Source organism: Wolffia australiana, chromosome 14 (assembly GCF_029677425.1).
Source record: "Wolffia australiana isolate 7733 chromosome 14, ASM2967742v1".
Classification (NCBI taxonomy): Eukaryota; Viridiplantae; Streptophyta; class Magnoliopsida; order Alismatales; family Araceae; genus Wolffia; species Wolffia australiana.
This window is the reverse complement of record NC_135848.1, coordinates 8,830,746-8,856,426: the sequence shown is the minus strand read 5'-3', so window position 1 is coordinate 8,856,426 and position 25,681 is coordinate 8,830,746. Positions and strand designations below refer to the sequence as shown.

The following is a 25,681-nucleotide window of genomic DNA, read 5'->3' as shown; positions in this document are numbered from 1 at the left end:
GTGTAAGTAATCCTTAGACAAGAGACACCAAAGATGTCTTGTGCACGTACAATTTTACTTTGACTATGACCTATGAGTTTCTAATCATGGGATTTTCAACAGTCCTTATTTGGGTGCACCAAGAAATTCAAGAAAATGATTGAGTGGTTAAGATGAGATTGTCCACCCGCAATATAAGAGGAGACAGCTCAAGGAATATGATGTGATGAAGTCATGGACAAGGAACAGAATTATCAAGGAACAGTTCCCTCCAATGATATCCAAACGCATTAATACAACTTGGATGATCAATTAGGGTTTGAAAGAAGATCATACCCTAAGTCATCCTTAAATCATCAAGTAGTTGAGGGTCGAGTGTTTGAACACAATAACCAATAACAAAAGAGTTCCATAATTGACTCGATACACATTCCTTTGTATCTTCCAATGCACGAGGTGTAGCTTGGCACCCCAATGGTTGGAGACTCAACCTACCGATTAGGTTAAAATAGATCTGACATTAATTAATCTATATGATGATATAGTTAATTAATTTAGAATCCAATAAAGGTTATTGGGTCGTTGGAGTCAATAACTAGACTGATTCACATACCTTCCAGGTTCACTGATAAAGCAGATTTTCAGTTAAATAAGTCATTAAAAGCTCTAATTTAGCCAACAATATTTATAAAATTTTCCTTACATACAATAGTGTAAGTAAGGGCTGAATCCTCAAGGCGCATGTAATGAGAGAGTAAATTGTAATTCATATATATTTTGAAATAACTTTCTTTGATGATTTTATATATTTTTATATTTTTAACTATTTTCTAAAGAGAAAAATCAACTAATTGATAGAAAACTAGTCAAAAATATTTTAAATAAATAAAATAACTATTTATGTTTCTTATTATAAATTATAATAATTTATTATTATTATAAATTTTTCTACAGCAAGAAAAATTTTAAAGATAAAAAACCTAAGACTGCATTTCCTGCGGTGAAATTGCAACCAAAATGACTAGTGCACAAAAATCAATATAAATTTTGCTACATGAGGAATTTTTGAATGCCAATTGATGTATTAGAAATCTTGAATTCTAGGCTATCCTCTAAAATTTTTACCTAAAAAATGGTGAGAATATTTAAATCAAACGTTCAAAAGATCACACGAACCTTGTTGTCAAGCCCCCAAGGGCCAAGCGGTGCTCTCTCTCCAAGAATCTTGATCACCCTTGAACTCTCTCCTACACTCTTGTAGAAAAAGAATGGATCAAAGAAATATGATGCACTAGGCCTCCAATCACAAGTTGGGAGCAGAAATCCAAGGTGAGATAAAAAGAAAGGGGACAAGAGACTAAATAGAAGTGACCTAACTCTCCCTGCTATCGGATTTAATTTCAGTGATTATAGGGCTAAGATTTCTTGATTTCTAGCCTGCACCCATGTGCCCTCCTCAGATTTTAAAATCGACCATTCAAATTCAAATTGTGGCTTAGTTCCACAATTATTGCCTTTTGTTGATCCGGTCTTTAAGGAGGTTTGAACGGACTTCTAGAATGAGCTTCTTGTGTATTGGGCCTCCTCTCATTATTCATTTGATTCCCAACTTCCTCCCATTTTTATCTCAAATTCACCACTATATTTATCTAAGTCCTGTCTATTAACTTCCTCTCATTATATTTAAGCTCTACTATGTCTATCAAATAAAACTCCAAGAAGATGTGAGAAATTCACTCGACTCTAAAGAGTCAAGTGGGTTTAGTTTCAAAAATCATTAAAATATATAAAAATGGAGCTTAGGATAATGAACCATAAATTTCTCATTTTATCCTTAAATAGTGAATAATGCTAGTGAAAATCTAAAAATATGAGGTAAAAACTAAGTATAAAGCTACTGTTTTACTGATCTTCTTTGAAGTTATCAATCACACTCAAATGGTCTTTTGGACATCAGAAGATATAATTAAAGTTAGGAAGTTTTATGAAAAAATTATTATCCCTTCTCCCCACACCTCCACTTCCATTCTTGATGCGATTAGAATGGCGTAACAATGATGATGGAGGTTCAAATGAGCTTGTCAAAGTAAAGGAGGAGATTCCTCATTCCGAGGATCACGTTGATACGTCTCCACACAGCTCACTCAAGGATCAAAGGAATCACATATGCAACTTGTGACAAGGTTATCATTTGCATGATTTTTTATGCTATTATGATTTTATTTAACTCTTTTGGTGTGAGTCATGTTGTATGTTTTTGTTCCACATTGAGGCCCTAGAACCCTATAGTTTCTGGGTTCAAATAAGGAGGAGATACTTTTGATTTTCTAGAGACTTAAGATATTGAAGATGTAAGATAAAATTTGATATATATTTTATTTAATTTTATCATGTTTCTATCTCCACATTACTGTTAACTTTAGCTTTGGGCCTGAATGCTTAGCTCGAGAGGTAACGGTAGAACTCTCTGATAACATATACTGCCATGTTAGGGTGAAATAACTCACCAAAACTCATTTGAAAAATAAATGAAATACATTTCTCATTCCCGAACCTTAGTTTATAATGAATAATATAAGATGCTAAGGATGCTAAGTGTACTTTTTACATATGCAATCTATGCATAGTCTTTAAAAAATATTTTCACATATTTTCTATTCAAAGTTAACACTGAAAATTCTTTTCTCTTGGAAATATCATTTAAATCTCACTTTCTTTCACGATTACGGAGCCTATATATCATTATTCTTTATTAATAGACAACTTATAAAAGATTATGTCATCAGAGATTGCTATTTGTTTGAACAAATCATTCTAAATAAATAATCCCTTAAGTTATCACTGCTGTCAAAAATATATTTCAATTCAAAATTTACCATCACATGTTTATTTTGAATGTACATCTCATTTATTATTATTGTCTTAGCAAGACCTAAAGGTAGTCTTGAAATTACGCCTTTATTTGAGTATTTTTTTAATTTTGTGAGATATATTAGATTTGTATAACCACTAACATCAAATACATAGAATATATTACTGGCATTTGTATCACCAAAGTTGTTTTATTCTAATGTTCCCTGTGACATAAAAATATATTATTTATCTCCACAAAAAATGGTATATATGTACAAAACATAATTGCTTCTTATCATCAAAAACATTCCACTCTGATCAAAATATACTGAAAAACATATTTCTTTCATATATTTATGGTGATATCTGATAACACACAATATTGATGGGTAAATATGATGATATTTATATAATTTTCCCCATTAAATTGGTTATATATGCATGTTATCATGCCTAGTATGATTAAACCCATTTTTTAAATGATATTTATAATTATTGAAACTTTTATATTTTTTGGGGATTTTTCCAACAACACATACAGAAAGAATTTTTTGAGTCTTAATAAAATTTGTCCTGAATTTTTAGTCATTATATTCAAAATGACAGTATTTTTCATAGTAGAAAGACACATTTACTTCTGTGCCACATGGCACCAATAAATTGGTTGAATGGTGACCAGAAATTATTTATGCTAAATGATTGGGGGACAGCCAATCATTAAACACAAAATGTTATGGCATTGGAGTTTGCGATGCCATAATGGCCTTAAACCTACCATACGCTTTCTTATTTATTTAATCGCAGGGGTGACATAGCCCAATAAAAATTCTTTTATTCACAACAAATGTGACGCGGAGATTGACAAAAAATGTAAAATAATGGTTTTTTTATGCTTTCACTAGTATTTACTTCATTATATATATAGTATTGTTATTCTATTAAAACGTTATTTCTTTATTTTGCCTTCTACAAACTGTAACACATGGCACGTACATCCACAGCCAATGATTGCATTTCACATTATGATGAGATGAACCCCCAAAAAATGACTTGACGGCAATGGCGAGGATGAGTGAGCGAGAAATATTTAGATTAAATCAGCAGCTAGGAATTATCTAACTTCAAGACTCTATATCCAACAATCCCGAACTTTGATTGAGCTGAAACTTTGAGGGTTTTTTATTTATATCCTCTATTCATACATATGTTTGGATCTATAAATTGAGCCCCAGATCTTTGTAAAAAATGTCTTGAAGTTCTGAAGGTATGGCAAGAGTATTATTGGCGTCATGAGTGCTTAGAGAAGGTCAATAGAAAAGTAAGAGGCTAATTTGCATCAAGAAAATGCCTTGGTCCCAGCAGAATATAGGGATCAAAGGTTATTCTCTTGCCTTACATTGATCATTCTTCAACATATTCATTTGGGTATATCCTACTCATTATCACTATCCACCATCCTCCATCATCCATCCCCATCTATGGTCATCTACCATCCAATCACCTATGCCGTCATAATCTCATCACATGTTCTCCTCTCTGTTTGTCCAAAAAAAACCTAAACTACTATCTTCATTTCATTCATCACTCAACTCCTACTTCCACCACCTTCATCACCACATCTCATCCCTTTATATGTATCCTGCCTTGCCTGAAAACCCTCCTATATTTTATTAAACCATAAATCAGATACTTCTCGTTATCATTTCCCATTTGTTCTCACATCTTCATGTCTTCCTTCATTCTAACCTTTTCATTCACTTTCTTTGTTTACAATCCAGTATCTACCACTCATGTTATACTTCTTTATTCTTAAGAAATATATGATATCCCTAGCTCTAACGACTACCTTCATCCTACTATTGCCTCCTATCTCATATGCATCCCTTCTCATCATCTTAAACTCACCCCATAAACAATGATATCTCCATAAGATCTATTCCTTGTGGAGACGACCTTACTCATCACTAGCAAGTCAAACTTTTCATGAGTGAAGGTTTATAAATTTTACTGAATAACCTCAAATCTGCAGCGATTTAACTTTACACTAATTTTGACTTTATCAATAACTCAAACAGATTCTAATAGTATAAAAATTATCTGTAAATTATCATATTCCCAATTTTTAAAAACTTATTGTGCCCTATTTCTGGCTTTTTGTTTTCCATACAAAAGAAAATTGTCATTCCAAATTTACTTCTTTATGCATTACATAACTAGTGCCCATACTTATTAAATTAGTCAAATTTGTTTATTTTAAAATTATATTTTTTATGTTTGTGTTTCGTTTGAATTTATATTAGGCAATATATCAAGATATGTTTTTATATGGAATTACGTTCAGAATTTTTACTAGTTATGTACAACTTAAAATATTTATATAAATTTGGTAATTTTATTATTTAATTTATAAGGATTCAGTTCTTACCAAATTTGAATAAACTTTTAAACAGGATTTTCACATAATGAGAACGCCAACATTTTTAAGGCAAGGATGGGTGTATCTGGGGGCCTGCTGAGAATTGACTCTTTGATGAAATATCACATATTGTGATTTCAATTTACTAGTCTTCATGTCTACTTTTTAAGCATCATTAATTTCAACCTAATACGTATTTTTATGCACCATGATTCCATATTTATTACGTCTTTGAAAATGGAAATGGAGATCAAGTTGATACAACTTAGTCATGAATATATAAATTTGAAACATCTCGCAGTAGCCAATTTTTTAATATGATTATATCTGAACACATGCTTAAAACTTTACCAATGAAATTAAGGGCATAAAACTCTTTGGAGAATTGGGCACCCTCTCTTGTTGGTCTCGCTCATGCTTTGCGAAAAAACTACATGTGTCATCCTTAGAAGAATCCAAATGACATTTGTCTAACAATGATCAGACCACTAAAAGTATTTGATAAAAAAATTTTGCAATCATTATACTCTTAAATAGGAATCCATAGCCATCAATATCATTTCCATCAAGACTCTTCCCTAAAAGATGCAGCCATTCAATGTTGGAGGTGCAATAGTCTGTTCCATTCAAGTCAAGGTTAGTGTGTTCTCTAACTAATGTGATTTATCCCTCTAATATCCAGATCACTTGTTATGACATTTGAGTTTAAAGACATCTATAAATATATTATTTTAAAAAATCCATAAGCCAGGTTCATCTTTTGTTCTTCGAAGAACAAGAGATTGAAAAAGCTAAAATATTTCTTCATATGTAAATTAATAACTGAAAAACAAATATCAAATTCCTACTCTCTGATATATCAGCTTAATACAGAGTAACAAAAAGATTTTTTTTCTTTTCACCCTTTTGTCTGAAAAATAAGGTTCTAATTTCTTTTCGGTGAGTTTCATTTCTACAAATGCTCTGGTTTGTCATCTGAGTTTCATTTTGATAAAACAAAAAAATAATATCTAATCATTGATCTTTGATTTTTATTGTCTAAAAAAGTAAAATATCTAAAGGTGTGAATATTGATCTGTGACTACACTTCTGAATATATGAAAATCCAAAATTCTCACTTTGACCTTTGAGTTTTTTTATGAAAAGATAAAACCCTGATTTGTGATCTTTGGTCTGTGAGATTAGCCTCTGAACAATGAGTGCCATTATTTCATATTGAGTCTGATCATCTGATGAAGGAACTGCACCACGGCCTCTTGAAATTGTATCTTTATATTCTAACTCTCACAGTTCAAATTTGAAATCAGATGCTACTTATATTGATAATCATGAATGAAATTTTCATTCTCAATTATAAGGTACAAAAAAAAAAGTAATCAAGATGCTTGATAAGGTGGAAGCTGAATCTTCTGACAATTTGTCTATTGATGTAAAACAGAGGACTTGAAATACTGTATTATCAGGTTACTAACCAAACTCCAGGTACTAAGAAAATTACATTGTGAAATAATGTGAAAGTCTAAACTAATCGATAATCAGTTATTTTCACAAAATTAGTTGTGAGTTGTGCGTATGTTGACCTTAGTAAGTGTGATTATTAGTATGCTTGATTATTCCATATGGTGAACTTAGCCTGTATGGAGAATTCAAAAATGGTGGTACATCAAAAATCTTCTCATATAAACATTTACATTGATAAGTTGAAATTGTTTATGCAGATTGAATCTCTCTTTAAAATTGTATTTTTATATTGACCTTAAAAAAATGTTTAAGAAAAAAATCACTATGAATAAAATATTTGACGAGAGAACACAAATCTGGAGCTAGTGTTGATTCTCAAAGTCCATTTAAAAAAATGAGACATCATCCTCATCAAGATGAAAAACCCAGGCAGGGATGAGGTAGGAAGGAGATATGATTACTTGATGGGAAGATGATGTGAACTATGAAGATCAGATAAGTCAATCAGAGAGTTACATGTGTCAAGATTGACCATGATCTCAGATATGATACTTGATGGGAAGATGATGTCAACTATGAAGATCAGATAATTCAATTAGAGAGTTACATATGTCAAGGATTGTGCGTGATCTCAGATCTGTTGGCACCATGAGGCTGGGGGAGTCTAAAACAGTTCAATAATCATTTTAGACAATTTTAGTAAAAAAACTAAGGGTATCTAAGAGGATCTGAAATTTTCAAGGTTGAGGCCCTAGAGTTGAGTATAATTATTTGTTGAATGAGGACCTAGGAACAAAAGAACTGGTACAGGACATCCAGGAGTTTGTCCCATAACCCTAATAAAACCACATGTGTTGTATCTTTATACTCTACTTAATTTATCTAGATAAGAATATATAGTGTCAATGAGTTCAGCATTAAGAAGATAGAAGGAATTTTACATTTGAGAGAACCTGATTCAATTTTCCCTTCTTCAATAATCAGCAGACCACTACATGTAGAGTGTACACTTGAGGTTGTACACTAATCATCATTGGTGTGCAGCTTTGGTATTAGAAGTCGTGACATTCCCTGGGTGGAACCTTGATGTTCATTGATTTGAGGTCTTCCTAGGCTCATGTTTTGGATTATGAGAATAGAAAACCAGAGGGCTTTGCTAGATTAGGTTTAGGATTTGCCCAAACCATTGTCAATCAAAATATGGATACATTAGAATTCAATGGAGTCACAAATTGAAATTATCCATATGGTTGAAGGCATCAGTGAAATGGGTGATGATATCTGGAAATCAGGACACATATAGGGGAAAAAATAGACGTCTAAATGAGAAGTTTGTCACAAGAGATATGAATCATGTTAGGTAGATCTTTTTTATACAGAAGAAGCCTTGGAGTATCTTATGTTTGCCACATATGATAGAATAACATGGAAAGTATGACAATCACATGTATAAGTCTTGTCTATGTTCATTGAAATAAATATTGCTCATTAGTATTCATAGGTAAGTTTTGTTATGAAATCTTTAAATTATGCGATCATTTCTTATCTTTAAGAAAATATTACAAATATTATTATCCATAGGATATCTAGGAAGAACATCTAAAATTTCAAAAAACATGGCACTAGTAGTTCCCACTCATATGATATGGTTGATCCTACAACCATCAGAGTAGAGATTCTAAAGTGGTCAAGATGGGATTACATCCCTCCAATATAAAAGGAGAAAATCTTCACAATGATGATGCAATGAAATTCTTGGCCAAGGAAATACAAATAGTTACTCAAAAAATATTTCTTAAATAGTTACTAATGCATTATTCCTCACTATCAATCATGACTCACACCAATGGACTATATGTGCTCAGTAATTAATGATAAGAATTTTACAAGAAAGAGTTAGTAAATTCATTTATGTCTTCTAATGCACATGATGTATATTGACATTTCATGTGCTGGCAACCCAATCTATCCATCAAGTTAAAATCAAGGCATGATTAACTAATATATTTTAGATATAGTTAATTAATTTACTGAGCCAATAAAAATTTATCAGTCTTATGGAATATTAAATGGACGTTTATGGTGTCATATGCACAAGTTTTACTAGACGATAATTTTTATGAAAAAACTCAAGTTTAAGGACAAATGGTCCTATGTGAGTATCCCAAGGGCACACCTCCTAAGTTTTTATTCTTGGATGCCCTCCCCATCTCCATGATGGGAATGGTGACAAGATCGTCTCAGATCTCGAGCCGGGCTGTTGGAAAAGATGACAATGACTATGTGAGTACATATGCAACTCATGTTTAAGGACATAACTTTCCAAGCTGCACATACACCCCCATAGTCATTGTCAAAACAAATATTATTGTCATCTTTTCAAACAGCACGGCTCGAGACAAGGTAACTAGGGCATCTTTCAGTGGTTTTTTTTAATGCCTATCTCCTATAATTTTAAATTATCCTGCGCGAGTCATTTTAGATCATCAATCATGGCCCAAAACCCAACAAAGCAATCCTGTGAAAAGGATATCCATCTGATTGTGAGGAGTCAGCAGCAGAGTTTGGCGTGGAGATATTAAAGTGAAACAAGACCCATAATTGTGCTTTCAGAGCTAAAAAAGAATTAACTTTTTTCTTCTCTTCTGTTTTCCGATAAAATCAATTTCAATAAATAGTTGAACCAATAGTTGCTGAATTAACCGTATCAATAATTGATACATCTATACCAATCTTGAATTAATAGTTGTATCAATGAAAACTGAGTTCATTTAACAAGGAACTCCGCACTAGAATATGATATGACAAAATAAGAATGTTAGAATTCCCCAATGGAGATCAAGAACATCTTTGCAGAGCCTTCAGCACCCCCAAACACAAATTAGGGTTATGAAATAAACATCATAGTTGCTGACTTAGGGCTGCGTAATTTAAGTACTAGGCCTTTTACATCTGTGGGTCAAGGTCCAATCACAGGTGAACCACTTCTTCTCCACCTGAGAGAATAAGTGACCACTTATATGAGTCATTTAACTCATTTATTCTCCATGTAAGAATAAATGACTTGCAAAATAACAAAAATGGGACAGAGTACAATATGAATGGAACGGAGATGTGAGCCACTTATAGCATGTGGCTCACTTACAGCTAAATGCAGTAACAGAGAAATGACTCATAACCAATGTTTCCAGTGAATCTTTTCCCCCACTCAAAACCAATAGTTTCTCGTGTTTCCATTAAAATAAGGAAAATGACCATACACATGGAAAATCAGTGGGACAGAATTGGAACCCTAGTGGACTGGCCACTAGATGCATGATGCACATTCTATCTAGAGTGTTCATAGAAGGCCGTTTAGGATAATGTATAGGACAGGAAGGCGACAGTCTGGATTCCATGTAATTGTTCAAGGGCAAAAGTTCTCTTTATAACACATTCAAATATGATTGCTTTCATGTCTCACAAAAGACTCGGTTGGCTTTAATAATAAAATAAAGCCAATATAATATTTTTCCACAACAAGATTGGAAATAACCGTCAAATTGTACAAATCATGTTGTTAACGTAATTGAATTGCAAATTTCCCTGCAATGACCACAAGTGATTCAGAGAGTCTCATTAAAAATCTTATAACCCAACTAAAGTTTATCCTAAACTTCAAACTAATAGACCTTTTATGAAACCAAAAGACCTTTTATCAGCACAGAAAATTAGCATTTCTGCCACAGATAAATTAATCCGAAATCAGGGGTTGATAAGTTTGACTGTTTTTAGAGGGTACATGATCAAATTTCTTAAGGCAAAACCATTGATGAGAGCTTATAAATGAGAGTGAGAGAAAGTTGTCGGGGAGAATAGACACCGCATGAGCGAGAGAGATAGGACCAGAAAGTTCTCCCAACAACAATTACTTTCTCTCACAACATGTTTCCCAAGAGAAACATTATGATGAACAAGGGTCGTTAGAACTTACTTTGTTGCATAGCTTGATCTCAACCCCGTTTGACTGGTCTCTGTACGTAGGATTTATTCGGGTCTTCAGTCTTCAGCTTTGGCGGTCGAATCTCCCCTTTCTTCACCTGGAAAATTTATTTTACCTACACCATTAAATTTCACTAATTTTCTGAAGGTTCAGAAATAATTTCGAAGGGCAGACATTACCTTCTTTCCCCCCTTCATGAAATCTCTCCAGCTAGAAACCTAAAATATTATACAGAGAAAATTCAGGATTTTAAACTGCTTGTTCCCATTTCCACAGACTTCTGAACATCTAAAGTCATATTCAGACAAATATACCTAATTTGATATGAAATAGAGCACAAAATTTGAATAAAAATCGGGTGGTCTTCCTTATTTTCTTCAAAAAAAAATTTTTGAATAAAAATACAAAGATTAGATGAAATCAACAGGGAACCAAGCATTATGTGTGGGTAGATGTACGAATAAACTTTAATGAAAACATTTAATCGAAAATAATAAGGCACAGGAAATAGATCTAGAAAGGAAATTGAGATGATTTATCGAATCATTAAAATGAAACTGGACAAACCCTCTGCTCCCTAGTCCCTTCCCATTGCTCTTCATGTTCACGCTTCCTTTTCCACATTTCCTTCGTTTCTTCCTCATCCTTTTTCAACCTTCCTTCCTCCTCTGATATCTGTGAAGTAATGAGACTTAAATTTTTATTTATTATTTTAGGCAATAAAGAAACCATGTGTCTGCAACGTACCCGCATCTGCATTTTTCTCCGCCGCCACTCTTGCTCTGTTAATAGTTCTCGAACTTTTTGTTTTAGCTGGAGCAGGAATTCTTCCGACCGTTCATACTCTTGCTCATACTTTCCCTGAAAAAAAGTGATAAATTAACCACTAAATAAAATAAGGACAGAAGGTCAAATCTCAGAGATACAAATTTACAAAAGAACTAAATCTTTAAAAGGTCATTGGAGGCCATGAAAATGAAAATCTACCATCAAAGTGTTGCATCGAAGAAACAATCGCTACTATGAAAGAAAAAAAAGAACTATCATAAAAATCCATCATCAATTCATTCAAACTTAATCTCAATCAGATCAAACTTAAAAATTAAAAGTTCTAACGTTTCAAAGTTCCAAGTATAATGTTTTAAAACTTTTAAGTTTACATCAAATTGCACCTCATCAACCATTGACTTTATTTTAGAGGCGTTGTCTTTCTTTAGCTGTTTCTTCCTCATCACTCGAAGTTCCTCTGCAAAATAAAATGAAATTACACGATTCAATAACCATAAATGAAGGTCAAAGGTAGATTGTTGCCCGTTATAAAAAATCTGCCACCTCCAAATAAAAAACAAAAGAATTCTTGAGCGAAACATTAGTACGAATTCTACATAGGCATGATGACACGGAGATGATTTGTATCAAGAAACAAAATCCAGTACTTATGAGGATTTTACACCACAATTATCATAAAGATCACGTATAGATTAAGATAGTTAAAGGTGGAGATTGAGAGAGGATGAAGATAGCTGCAACAGATAGATGATAAGGCACTGCCGAATTGAATATTCTCCTCTGACTTGGGAAGATCCCCTGCTGTCCGCCCCAAGCTACTGCACCATTTATATAGTTCTTGATTTTTTTGTGCAACCGTTTACACAACAAAAGAGGTGTTGAATCGAGTCTCTCTCTGGGCCACGTTCTCTCTCCCTCTCTCTCTCTCTCTCCCTCACTCTCTCTCTCTCTCTCTCTTTCTCTTTCTCTCTTTTCACTTTATTTCTTTCTCCATTGTGAGTGGGCCACGTTCTATAAGTGGCCCACGTGGGAGTCCTTTTTTCTTTTTTATTTCGACTTTCACTTAAGGAAAATCCCACGTGTGAGCCTTTAAGTGACTCACACGTGGGACCTTGTAATGGGGCCTCTTAAAAGGCCCCAAGCCCTAGCCGTCAAACTAAGCTTCTGAGTTTTTGTTCTTTTTAGTCTACAGGACTGTGTCTCAGGCGCCGCCCTTGGCTGGAGCTTCTCCTCTCCTCAACATCTCTCTATTTCTCCTAAACTAACATGGTATCAGAGCATCTCTGATCCTTGAAGGGCTCATCTACTGGAGCAGATCAAGTCGTTGTTGGAGGTGTTCCCTGTTGCTGTTAGCTCGTCTCAGATTTCTTCAAGCTCTGTCTGCAATGCCAAACAATGGCGATGAAATTTTGGCTACTGTTGATGAAGGACTGAGTGGAGTTAGACAAGGAGAGTCTGACTCTCCTCAAGTTCAAGATGCTGGTCGTCCTAACTTTATTTTTCCCCCACCAGAAGTCAAGTTTGATGGGGGAAATATGTTTGAGTGGTCCAAGATGGTCACTCTCACTCTGTATGGATGCCAGCTGGGAGACCACTTGACAGATGATCCAAGAGCTGCATCGGATCCAGAGTACAAAAAATGGAGGGCTGAGGAATCTCTGATCCTCAGCTGGATGCTCAGATCGATGACACCAGAGATGCGGCGAGATTTCCTCTACTGTGATACAGTAAAAGAAATGTGGGATGATATTCAGAAATACAGTGAAGAACAGAGTCATGACTGGAGGATTTACGAGTTAAATGTCCAGGCGACTCAAGCACGTCAAGGGACGGACAATGTACTTCAGTACTCCTCAAAACTGAAAGCAGTCTGGAGAGAAATTGACTACTTGTGGCCCACTCACAACCCACAGTCAGTGGAGCGGCAGTATATTTTGAAGCAGAGATTATTTACTTTTCTGATGGGTCTCAATCCCACGTATGAATCTGTGAGGAGCCAGCTCCTGCACAGAGAAAAATTGCCTAGTCTGGAAGAAGCTATTGGAGCAATCAGACAGGCAGAGAGTCGACTGCGTGTTGCCTCTGATCCTCAGACTCAAAATTCCGCTGCATTTTTATCAAGGAAGCCAGAGGCTAAAGCGGCTCCAAATACGAGCTGGCCCACTCGTCCACCGCCACCTAACTCGACTGCTTCACCAGAAGGGGAAGACAGTCGTGATGCACTGTTCTGCGCCTACTGCAAAAGGCGTCGACATACTAAAGAGAATTGTTGGAAGCTAGCATGGAAGAATCAGAACGCAGGGAAGAAGGCTTATGTATCTACTTCCCAACCACAAAACTCTGGAGCAGCCGGGACGAGTCAAGCAGTTGAAGAAGTGCAAGAAAAACTCAGCTCTACGTCATTGGCAAAGTCAGGTAATCCCTCTTCCCATGATTGGATTGCCGATACTGGGGCAACAGATCATATGTCCCCAGATGCGTCGCAATTCACCGAGTATAGCCCTGCTGAAGTGACACATAGAGTCCAAACAGCTGGAGATGGTTATCTGTCAGTAAAGGGAGTTGGAAAGATTCGGGTTTCCCCCCTTGGGCTCCTCAAAGAAGTCTTACATGTAGAGGGCCTAAGGACAAACTTGATATCTATACAAAAAGTAGTTGATGATTTGGGTTGCCAATTTATTCTGGACAGTGATGACTGTTTTTTGTATGACAAGGTCTCCGGGAGGAAGATTTCGTCCTTTAGGAGGGAAGGTGGCTTACTCATCCTTGATGGCTTGCCTCGACAGTGCATGGTGTCACAACATACGATCACCAAGGAGGAAAGGGTGATCCGTCTACATCAACGGATGGGACACCCTCCTTTTGACTTACTTAAGACTTGTTATCCCTCTATGTTTAATGGGATTTTAGCTGAAAAATTGTTTTGTGAGGCCTGTTGTATGGCCAAACTTCGAAGAACTACTTTTAAATTTATGGATGATCGCTGCTCTTCCCCGTTTGATTGTATACACAGTGATGTTTGGGGGCCCTGCCCAGTGGAGAGTTTAACGGGCAGCCGTTATTTCATTGTGTTTGTTGACGACTGCAGTCGGGCGATGTGGCTATACTTGCTGAAATCTAAAGCAGAAGTGCCAACAGTAATTATCGAATTCTGCAGTTTAATTCAGAATCAGTTTGGGAAGAAGATCAAACGTTTTCGATCTGATAATGGAACTGAGTTCCTCAATGCCGAAGTTAAGTCGTACTTTATGAGCCAGGGGATTATACATGAGACGTCATGTGTCAACACCCCTCAGCAAAATGGGCTAGCTGAGAGGCGTTTGGGTTACACATTGGCCACTGCCAGGTCACTATTATTTCAAGCAAAGTTGTCCAAGAAATACTGGGGAGAGGCGGTACAGACAGCAGCCTATCTGATAAACAGAATTCCTATGAAAGTCATTGATCTTAACAGTCCCCTGGATCGACTACGAGAATCTTTTCCGAAAGTTCGTCTGTTCTCTGGACTTCCTGCTCGAATATTCGGATGTGTGGTGTATGTGCATCAGAATTTAGGCAAACTTGACCCACGAGCAATCCGTTGCATATTTGTTGGATACTCTGGGACTCAAAAGGGATATAGGTGCTTTCACCCTCCTTCAAGAAGATTCTTTGTGTCGGCAGATGTGGTGTTTAACGAGACAGAACTGTACTCCACTGCTGACAATGTGTCTGCGACAACCCAGACTGAACAAGGCTCACACGTATTTGAATTTCTACGTCATTTGACTCCTGATCAAACCCATTGTTCTACTGACACTCCAGCTGGGGAGATCGAGGTCAACACAAGCGGGCAGATAGTTGATGAGGCCGAAGATGAATTGATTCAGCCTTCGGATGAGCAGGGTGAACCAGCGGGAGCTATGGACAATCAAATTAATCCTGAGGAAGAATTGACCCAAGAAGTTCCGGAACACTCACTAGAAGATGTAGTTGCAGATACGAATGTAGAAGCACCGGATGATGACTCAGGTTGGCCTATAGCATTGAGGAAGGGAGTAAGGTCGTGCCGAGCTAAGGCGAAGTACCCGATCAGCCATTACGTGAAATATGAAAGACTGAGCAGTCAGTATCGGAGTTTTCTCACTCTGCTGGGTGAAATTGTTGTTCCAGACAGAGTCGAGGATGCCCTCCGAGATCCGGGTTGGAAAGCAGCTATGGATGATGAAATGTATGCTCTCATGAAGAATGACACTTGGGAGATTACTTCCCTGCCCAAGGGAAAGAAGGCAGTGGGATGTCGATGGGTGTTCACACCAAAATTTCTGGCAGATAGAATGTTGGAAAGGCTCAAGGCCAGACTAGTGGCAAAGGGTTACACACAAAGAGAGGGAATTGATTATGGTGAGACATTCGCGCCAGTAGCAAAGTTTAACACCGTCCGAGTCTTGATTGCACTTGCAGCTAAGTGTGATTGGGAAATTTTTCAGTTTGATGTGAAGAACGCATTTCTCCATGGAGAGTTGGAGGAAGAAGTCTATATGCAGCTTCCCCCGGGATATCGATTGACAGAAAAACCAAATCAAGTATGTCGACTGAAGAAGGCTCTGTATGGGTTGAAACAATCACCGAGGGCATGGTTTGGACGCTTCACCAAGGCCATGGTAGAATTGAATTACTACCAAGCTAGAGGAGATCATGCTCTCTTTATCAAGAAGGGAGCAGGTGGAGCAATTACTGTTCTACTAGTCTATGTGGACGATATACTTGTTACTGGTGGAGATATAGAAGAAATTGATCGGTTGACCAAGGCACTGTCCAAACAATTTGATATGAAGGAACTTGGACCATTGAAGTATTTTTTGGGTATTGAGGTTGCATACTCCAACGAAGGTATTTCTCTCAGCCAACATAAGTATACGTTGGATCTACTGCAGGAAACTGGGCAATTGGGGTGTAAGCCAGCGACAACCCCCCTTGATATTAATGTAAAGATTGGAAAAGGAGATGATGGAGCGGCGGTAGACAAACATCTTTATCAAAGGTTGATTGGGAAACTGATTTACCTCAACCATACAAGACCAGATATCTCGTATGCTGTCAGCCTATTGAGTCAGTTCATGAGTGAGCCATATGAAATTCATTTGCGAGCAGCTTACAGGATTCTGGCATATTTGAAATTCACTGTTGGACAAGGACTTCTATTCACTCGTGAAGGAGGTCTGACGTTGGAAGCCTATACTGACTCTGATTGGGCCGGGTCGGTGATTGATCGTCGCTCTACATCCGGTTATTGTACACTCTTGGGTGGTAGTTTGGTCACTTGGAGGAGTAAGAAGCAGAAGGAAGTCTCTCTGTCTAGTGCGGAAGCTGAACTTCGAGCACTTAAGCGGGGTGTCTCAGAATGTCGCTGGTTGAAGCATTTGTTGGAGGATATTGGATTATATGATGGTGAAGGAATCAAACTCTACTGTGACAATCAGTCTGCCCTTGCAATTGCCAGAAATCCGGTTCAACATGACAGGACCAAGCATATGGCCATTAATCGGCATTATCTTTCGGAGAACATTGATCGGGGAATCATTCGACCAGAGTACATTCCATCCGTCAACCAAAAAGCAGACATCTTCACCAAGCCTCTGCCTGGTCCGAGATTTCAACAGTTAGTGTCCAAGCTAGGCATGGTCAACATCCACACCTAGCTTGCGGGGGGGTGTTGAATCGAGTCTCTCTCTGGGCCACGTTCTCTCTCCCTCTCTCTCTCTCTCTCCCTCACTCTCTCTCTCTCTCTCTCTTTCTCTCACTCTCTCTCTCTCTCTCTTTCTCTTTCTCTCTTTTCACTTTATTTCTTTCTCCATTGTGAGTGGGCCACGTTCTATAAGTGGCCCACGTGGGAGTCCTTTTTTCTTTTTTATTTCGACTTTCACTTAAGGAAAATCCCACGTGTGAGCCTTTAAGTGACTCACACGTGGGACCTTGTAATGGGGCCTCTTAAAAGGCCCCAAGCCCTAGCCGTCAAACTAAGCTTCTGAGTTTTTGTTCTTTTTAGTCTACAGGACTGTGTCTCAGGCGCCGCCCTTGGCTGGAGCTTCTCCTCTCCTCAACATCTCTCTATTTCTCCTAAACTAACAAGAGGGTTTCTTAGCAGGTTCAACACTGCACCAAAGTAGCTGGTTCTTGATTTTATATCAACAAAGATGTGAATTCGACTAAACCAAAATCTGAGGGTTAAAAGAAAGATGTGGGTTTTCCTCTCTTGATGCTCCTCACTCCTTCGGATAGATATTTTTTAATAATCCAAAAATGACACTTTCATTCTGTCTAAGCTGGTTTAAATGTCAGCCGATATAAAAGAGGCCAGCGGGGTCCCACTGACTTGTTTGCCTTGTTCCCACATGGAATCAGACACTTTGAAACATAGTCATAGGCACCACTTATAAATGTGGCACACCCACAATGACTTACATGTGGCCCATTTACAGGATTAAAGACATAAAAATACTGAGAAAGAGGAATACTTTATCAGTAGAAGGTATAAAGACAGAACTGTTAAAGCGTACCACGTGACTTACACGTGATACCAAACTAGCCGTTATAACGGCACTTGAATACACACATCTAAACCAAGAAATGAAGTACTCTTTTTAGTAAAATTAAAGTTTTGTTCCAGAGGGCAAGTAACATGTGGCTCAATCGTTTTAGGGCCGTCACTAGTAGAGATAACACTATGGCCTTTGCTCTCTTGATTTGTTGCCCAGGCGGGACGACCATGTATCTCCCAACATGTCTCCTTAGTACGGCGTGAACGGCCACAATGACTGCACCGTAGGTGATCTTTGTCATCCTCTCGTGGTGGTTTTGGGCAGACATCCACCTTGATTGCTAGTACCAGTTTGTTTTCGTTGGGATTGGGTACTTTGATGTTGTGTCGTAGATCCAGTGCCAATGTGAGGTGGTTCAACAGTACAATCAATACTTTCTGCAGTATTATCTCCTGGGGCAGTACCTAGTTGACCTTTTTCTTTGCATACGTGAATCACAGTATCTTCGAAATTCAGCTTATTCTCTCTGTTGAACAATTGTGCACGAATGGATTCAAACTCTGGTCGTAGACCCTTAAGGTAACGGTAGATCCGATCACGAAGGATATAGCCACAATTCACTAGTTGCTACTAGAAGGCCGATAGAATTCGATCTCCTTCCACAATTCCTGAAGTTCATTAGCATATGCTAAAGCAGTCTGATGTTCTTGCATAAGCCACATAGAACGCTCAACCAAATCCGCAATTCGGGATTCATCTTCACGCATAGAGTAAAGTTTCTGAACATGATCCCATAAATCCTTTACAGTATCGAAGTCCATTTAATGGTGACTCAAATCTTGGGACATGGAGTCTAATATCCAGGTAAACAAGACATCTTCCTCACAACGCCGCTTCTGATAGGATTTATCAGATTCGGCAGGTGGGAGCTCTGTAAGATGATAGAGTTGCCCACGAGGCCTGAATATGACCTTATGTTAGTGAGAGAGTACCCCTCATGGGCTAATGGGCCCTATTCTATAAGCCCATTAGCCCTATTATCCTTCTCTCCCTCTTAGGGTATAGATACCCTCATATGTACTCTACTTGAAGTATTGTCATAATCTTCCTCCTTCCCCCCTTGACACCTTATAAATTGTGTCCGTAAAGATGTTATGTGGCGCAGTGACAGGACGGTGAGTGTACCATCTCTCACCTAGATGAAGCTGTCCAACAGTGGATCCAGCATTCATCTCATACTCGGCTTCATCTTTGGCCATATAAATCAAGATCTATGAACTGAGGTAAACAAAAAATAATACTGTAATGCAACGAGATAGATTATGGGTGAGAGAATTGAAACTTCACACCTGGATGGTTTTTATTTGTTTGCTCTTCATTCTGATGACCAAGAGAAATTGACAATCTACCAGTTAATTGGTAGAAGAATACTATGCGACTCTGTCTTCCCAGGGCCAAAATATCTGTAGCTCGTCCGGTCCGAAGAATACCAAATGACTTGTCTCGGGCGTTCAGTCAATGGTCCTCTCAGGGCGTCAAACATCCTCGCCGTTCAATCAGACAGTTCGTCCCAAGATCTTGGACAACACGAGCGCCAAAGAAGAAGACCGGTTGATTTGCCTTGGACGCTGAAGATGGCGGTTGACGCTGAAGAAGAGGATGAGCGGAATCCTGACCAGCACGTGTCCTGACAAGAGTAGCAGCTTTCGCGAATAGAGGAGCGCGCTCAGAGGAATTGAGGAGCAGCGCCAGCGTAGCCTGCCAAGATGGGGAAGACCCATGGTATGGGGTTGGCAAGGAAGCTGAAGAACCACCGTAGGGTTCAGTGGTGGGCTATCTGAAGCTCCCAGCTCTGATCAGGAAGGGGAAGCTTCTTCCTCGTCCGTCTGTTGATCGACCGTCGGTAAGTTGTCAGTCGTCCTGTGCTCAGCTCTTCTCTTCTCAACCCTGCTCTGATACCATGCCAAGATGTCGAGAGGAAGATGCAGGCACAGGAAGCTATTGGGACTCTTAGGGAAATAAGAGAAGAAAAAAATAACGAAAAAGAGTACTTCATTTCTTGATTTAGATGCGCATATACAAGTGATGTTACAACGTCTAGTCTGGTATCACGTGTAAGTCACATGGTATGCTTTAACAAGAACTATCAAATATCTTCTCAACTCACATGACCAAGACTTACTAATTTGGTAAAACAGATTTAGAAGGCTCTCATCTTCATTACTTGATTCTCCACATTGTGCTCAAAGCATCTTTATGCTAAATCGATTTCATTTGGCATGAACATCAGCAAAGCAGTCAAACCAACTTTAATTCTCTGATAGAAATTTTTTTTTTTTGAAGATTAATTCTCTGATAGAAAATGAACCTCAATTGATACAGACAATTGATGATCATTAAATTCAAATTTGAAAGTTACAAGATTAAAGACCACTTTAATAGAAGCTTCGCAGGAAAATAAAAAATAAATAAAAATAGAATGATAAGGTAAAAAAAATCCTTCTGATTATGAATAGAGATACCTTTTGCAGAGTTGATTTGGCTTAGAAGGTAATCTCTTTCCTGAGGATCCAGCAGCAGCTGCTGAGCCTTAGCCAAAGCTGAGAGAGAAGATATATTTAAATATTTTGTTCAAAATATAGAAAAATGGACTTGACAATCAATTGTTTTCCAAGAATTATTAGACGGCAATTAATAATATAGCAGATAACTGAAAATCATTTTGAGGAAATAAATCGCTTTCAGAAGCCAGGGCATTTCCTAAGTCTATTTAAGAACATGACTTTCGGTATGATAGTCGATACATTTGATTTTTCATGACTTGAATATACCACAACTATAAATGAAAATTTAGGCCATAATTGTCATTATTCTACAACCTAAATTATGGAAAATACTCTACCACATAATTTTCACCCTCAAAGCAATGTTATTTAGTTTGCAAATGAATAATAAGTTCGTTGAGGACTTTTCAGTGCCCGATTTCGTTTTTCATGACTTCACCTAACAGAAGTGCTTGAATAACAAAAACTATGAATTTATTACGTCATGTATGATCTACATGTGAAAAGCCCGTTGCTTCCATATTTTTCTTAAATAGATTCAGGAAAAAACCATCAATTTAATGCCATAAGAAGATACCTCCAAACGCCTCCTTTGCTTGCGGGTGCTTACATTTATCAGGATGGACCAACAATGACAACTGCATGCTTAATAATTAACCATGAGTCCATCCAAGAGCATGTGTGTTCAATGAATAAACTGATTGGTACTTTACCTTTCGATATTGCTTTTTAACATCCTCTAAGTTGGAATCAAATGGCAAGTTCAAATGCTCGAACGGGTTCAATTTGAAGCATGAAAGTATCCTGAAATTTCAAAACCAATCTTTCGTGAAAATTTGCACAGGTTTAAGTTGGACGTGCATTGCAAATTGAAACAAAAAATAACTCAAAAGCACCTGTCAATTATGCCTACAGCTTAAAAACCATTTATGCAAGTCTGACGCAATAAAACTTACGCTTCAAAGAATGCCTCGTCCGCAGGAAAGGCAGGTGAATTGAAAACGAAACCATTCCCTTCATGTGCCTTTATATATTTACCACATCCTTTGAAGAACAATCATACGTGCACAAAATGGAGAATTTTAATGGTTTTCCTGAGACCCATGTTTGGAATGCGCTTTAAAATATTTTACTGCTAATACTGACAATCATAAAACAGATTGCTAATTTGATCATCCATTTTCTGGGAAACTTCCTCCCAAAGTCGGAAATAACATTCCTCAACGGGCGTGGAGCTATTCAAGTACCCATGAAAAAAAATACAAAAATTTGGAACGGGTCATCATCAAGGGCGCCGAAAACATGATTTCACACAAGAGATCGCATCCCAAGGCCCAAGTTCGCATCCCTAAACCCGTTTCAACTTATAATTTGATTAATCAAAAATTGGCACAGTAATTCGTCACCCTAGGGTGAATCAATTTTATATTTCTTTTTCCCACTGCCGAATAAACCCGCTGAAACGAGACCTAACAAAGGCTCGATAACACAAGATTATACCACACGGAGATCAGAATCGATTAAAAACGACGTAAAACCAAGAAAATGGGGCAAGCCCGCACCTGCCGACCTCGTTGTCCCGCTCGACCTCGCTGACCTCGGCGAGGAAGCCCTTGAACAGCAAATCTTCTTCTTGCTGCTGTTTCAGGCTTCTGTCGATCTCTGCTTTCGAGGTCGCTCCATCTGCCGCCATGGCAAGCTGAGATCGCCCACAACGGCGAGCGGTCGACGGCGACGTCGCCTGCTGTGGCGGTAGAGCAGACGCTCTGTGCAATGTAAAACGTTCAGACTTGTATAGTGCAGGGACGCGGACGGGACGAGTTTTCCGTTCCGGGACGAGACAAACAATCGTCCCGCCCAAGGGGTATGTACGAAATTCGGGACGAAAATTCGTCCCGGTGACGACCGGACGGGACGGTTTTCGTCCCGGGACGAAAAACCGTCGTCCGGTGGTCTCGGACGAGGGACGGACGAATCTGGACCAAGAAACGCCGGGTTTACATCTGACAGTTGAGATGTAGCCATGTGGCCTCGCTACGACAATTTGCATCAAAGTCCCTGTATTTTTACACCCGTGCAAACTGACACCGCTCAGAAATAATTGTACATACGTACCTTTGCATTCTCTCTCCTCATTATTTCCCTAAAAAACTTAGAAAAATCTATATAAATATATTAGAAATATAAAACGGGTTTTTTTTTCATTCGGGACGAGGGACCCGATAGTTTTTCCTCGGACGGGATGAAAATTTGTCCCGGGAGGACTGGACAGGACGCTTTTCGTCCCGTCCTTCGTCCGTGCACTGAATCTGGACGTCGGACGGGATGAAATTTGTCTCGTAGATCGATCCAGCCATGCCTTAGATGACACCCATGGAGATTTTATTTATTAAATCTAGTGTTCAACAGCATTTATAGGCGTAGAGCGAGCGTACAAGTCCCAATTATGCACAGACCCTACTCGCCCACGCCCTTGGTGCAGAAAAGAAAAAATATATGGGTGGTACCTACAAGTAGCCAAGAGAAGGTTGGCCGTCCTCGTCAGTATGCTGGAGACCGCAGCATGGAAATGCATGGAGTGTGCGCAGTCCCCTCGCCGTCCGCAGATGTCAACTTTGTGGTGCACGGCAAGTAGGCCAGGCCAATCAGGAGAGAGGGCGAGCTTTCCAAGGGAATGAAGTTATTATTTCTCTCTAATCAAGAAAATAGAGAGAACATGATAAGTAAGAGAATCTGTTCCAAACATATATGCCATGGTTCCTTGCTTCGACCGAATGCAAATATCCAAATTTTATCCTTTTAGATGCTTTTTCAGACTCATTGCCGATACTAAGTAGCAGTCAAAGTTGTATCCATTTTTCATGAAAGTATGCATTGATCAGATATGTCATGGCCGATTCGTCAGAAAAAATGGTGGGTGATTCTTTCACAATGGACTCCGTAAGTGAGATTTTGAGGTAGGGTTGGACATTTAGGATGGAGGACTGGTTTGACCAGCCTGAAGCACGACCCTAGGTTCTCCATTTGAGGGTGGACCAGTTGGTTGAGTAGGTTTAGGTACATGGGTCAAACTGGACCGGAACCGGAAGTAAACCATTACATATTTATTTAATATTTTTTAATTAATTCTAAAAAATATTAAATCCAACTCACCAGAGAGGTTTCTATTGAGCTCATCGTAGCCGCCATATATTTGACCATCTGTGGGCACCTCATTTATGTAGAGGGGTTCTTAGAAGGCAGGCTGCAAGAGCCCATCAAAACCTCTTTCTTTATTGAATGTCTCTTCCTACTCTTATCACCTTGATAGTTATCCACGAAGAAAGGGAAATGTGGAGGGAGAAAGACTCTTCTACATCAAGTGAAGGAAGATTGAGAGAGAGGGGGGAAGAAGGAAACGGAGGCAAAGGGACATTCATTACTGGTGGGTCTAAAGCTTATTATGTGGACATTCAACATCCCCATCAACATAAATTTTCTACTTTGATTTTGACATTGACTAGTCAACTTGACCAGACCGTGGCCGTCAAACCCTAAAGAAAGGTAGGCATCAAAATAAGGGAAATACGAGAAAGAGGGAGAGAGAGATTGATAGATAGGTCTTTCTCTCTCTATTTATCTCTCTCTCTGTTTCTATCTGTATAGTCTATCTCTCTCTATATATGTCTTTCTCTATACATTTGTATCTTCTTCTATATGTCTTTCTCTGTACATCTGTGTCTCTCTCTTTGTTTGTCATTCTTTATCTTTCTATGTGTCTCTCTATATGTCATTCTTTGTCTTTCTACATGTCTCTCTCTCCCTGTATGTCATTCTGTCTTTCGGCATGCCTCTCTGTGTGTCTTTGTCTTTCTACATGTCTCTCTCTCCCTGTATGTCATTCTTTGTCTCTATGCATGTCTCTCTATTAATATGTCTGTTTTTCTGGCTGTCTCTCTTTGTGTATGTCTTCCTCGTGTCTCTCTTTGTGTGTGTATGTCTTTCTCAGTCTATATATCTCTCGCGTGTGTGTGTATGTCTTTCTCTGTCCATTTGTCTATCTTTGTGTGTGTCTCTGTATATGTCTCTCTCTCTATGTGTGTGTATGTCTTTCTTTGTCTATCACTCTATCTCTCTTTCTGTCTTCTCTCTATGTATGTATTTATAGGTCTGTATGCCTCTCTTTCCTCCCTCTCTCTCTCTGTGTATGCCTTTATATGTCTGTATGGCTCACTCTCTTCTCTCTCTGTGTATGTCTTACTATGTCTGTATGTGTCTCTCTCTCCTCTCTCTCTCTGTGTATGTCTTTATATGTCTGGATGCCTCTCTCTCCTCTCTCTGTGTGTGTATGACTTCATACGTCTGGATGCCTCTCTTTCCTCTCTCTCTCTCTCTCTCTCTCTCTCTCTCTCTCTCTCTCTCTCTCTCTCTCTCTCTGTATGTTTTTATATGTGTGTATGTCTCTCTCTCCATATGTCGTTCTCTGTTTGTCTGTCTCTTTCTTCTCTCTGTACCTTTTGTATGTTTTCTGTCTCTCTCCCTCATCTTTCCACTCTCTCTGTTCATGTCTCTCTATCCTCTCTCAGTGTATCTGTATCTTAAACAGGCATAAATAATTAGTCATAAATAGGTGGAGTCGTAAAAACTTTTGAAGAACCCATCAGATAAGAAGTTTATTTTAGTCGTTAAATAATTTAAATATGTTATGATGGATATCAACAACAAATCATATAATAAGCTTTTTAGTTATTTCAACTAGTGTCGTTAAAGAATGTCTTCTTTGTTTTATACTATACTGACCCAAATTCCCTGAAGAATAATATGTCATCAATATGTGCATTCTTTTAGCAATGATCACTTTCATAGAACTCCCATTACTGTTATCAAGTAGCAATGTAACATGAATTCCCTTGTATCTAATATGATCAGTTGAATATATATGTTTGCCAATAAGTTAAACATCATTCATATTGCTGATTTATCCATTGTTTTTATTATATATTGATTTTGATTAATCAAAAGGATTAAGGTATTGTTGTATCCTACCTGAATTACATACTGTGAGTCACTTGAAAATCAATAAGAGGTCACCTGTACAAAAAAAAACTACTTTTAAGTACTAATATTAGAAAGAAAT

The 25,681-nt window shown here is 38.0% G+C and overlaps 1 protein-coding gene across 3 annotated transcripts; it reads right to left on the bottom strand.

The window, feature by feature from the left end:
• Positions 1–9,479: 9,479 nt before the first annotated feature.
• Positions 9,480–22,324, bottom strand: LOC144712447 (Chaperone DnaJ-domain superfamily protein). Of its 3 annotated transcripts, none has more exons than XM_078586730.1 (10): positions 22,128–22,324; positions 21,279–21,369; positions 21,143–21,203; positions 20,524–20,601; positions 11,864–11,937; positions 11,439–11,552; positions 11,259–11,366; positions 10,871–10,909; positions 10,683–10,788; positions 9,480–9,705 (listed from the first exon to the last, which is right to left on the bottom strand). In XM_078586730.1, exons 1-9 carry the CDS (start codon positions 22,256–22,258, stop codon positions 10,702–10,704), a joined length of 783 nt encoding a protein of 260 aa, XP_078442856.1. In that variant the 5' UTR covers positions 22,259–22,324; the 3' UTR covers positions 9,480–9,705; positions 10,683–10,701. The 3 variants fall into 3 exon arrangements, with proteins under 3 accessions (XP_078442856.1, XP_078442857.1, XP_078442855.1); XM_078586731.1 differs by lacking the exon at positions 9,480–9,705 and adding an exon at positions 10,156–10,294; XM_078586729.1 differs by lacking the exon at positions 9,480–9,705 and having other exon boundaries at positions 10,591–10,788.
• Between the last annotated feature and the right edge of the window lie 3,357 nt (positions 22,325–25,681).

Excerpts from the sequence above, each read along its gene's own strand:
- LOC144712447 (XM_078586730.1), bottom strand. The coding sequence starts at position 22,258 with ATGGCGGCAGATGGAGCGACCTCGAAAGCAGAGATCGACAGAAGCCTG. Across the intron at positions 21,204-21,278 it reads TTAAAAAGCAATATCGAAAG|TTGTCATTGTTGGTCCATCC; the intron begins GTAAAGTACCAA and ends TTAAGCATGCAG. Across the intron at positions 10,789-10,870 it reads TCATGAAGGGGGGAAAGAAG|GTGAAGAAAGGGGAGATTCG; the intron begins GTAATGTCTGCC and ends TAAATTTTCCAG.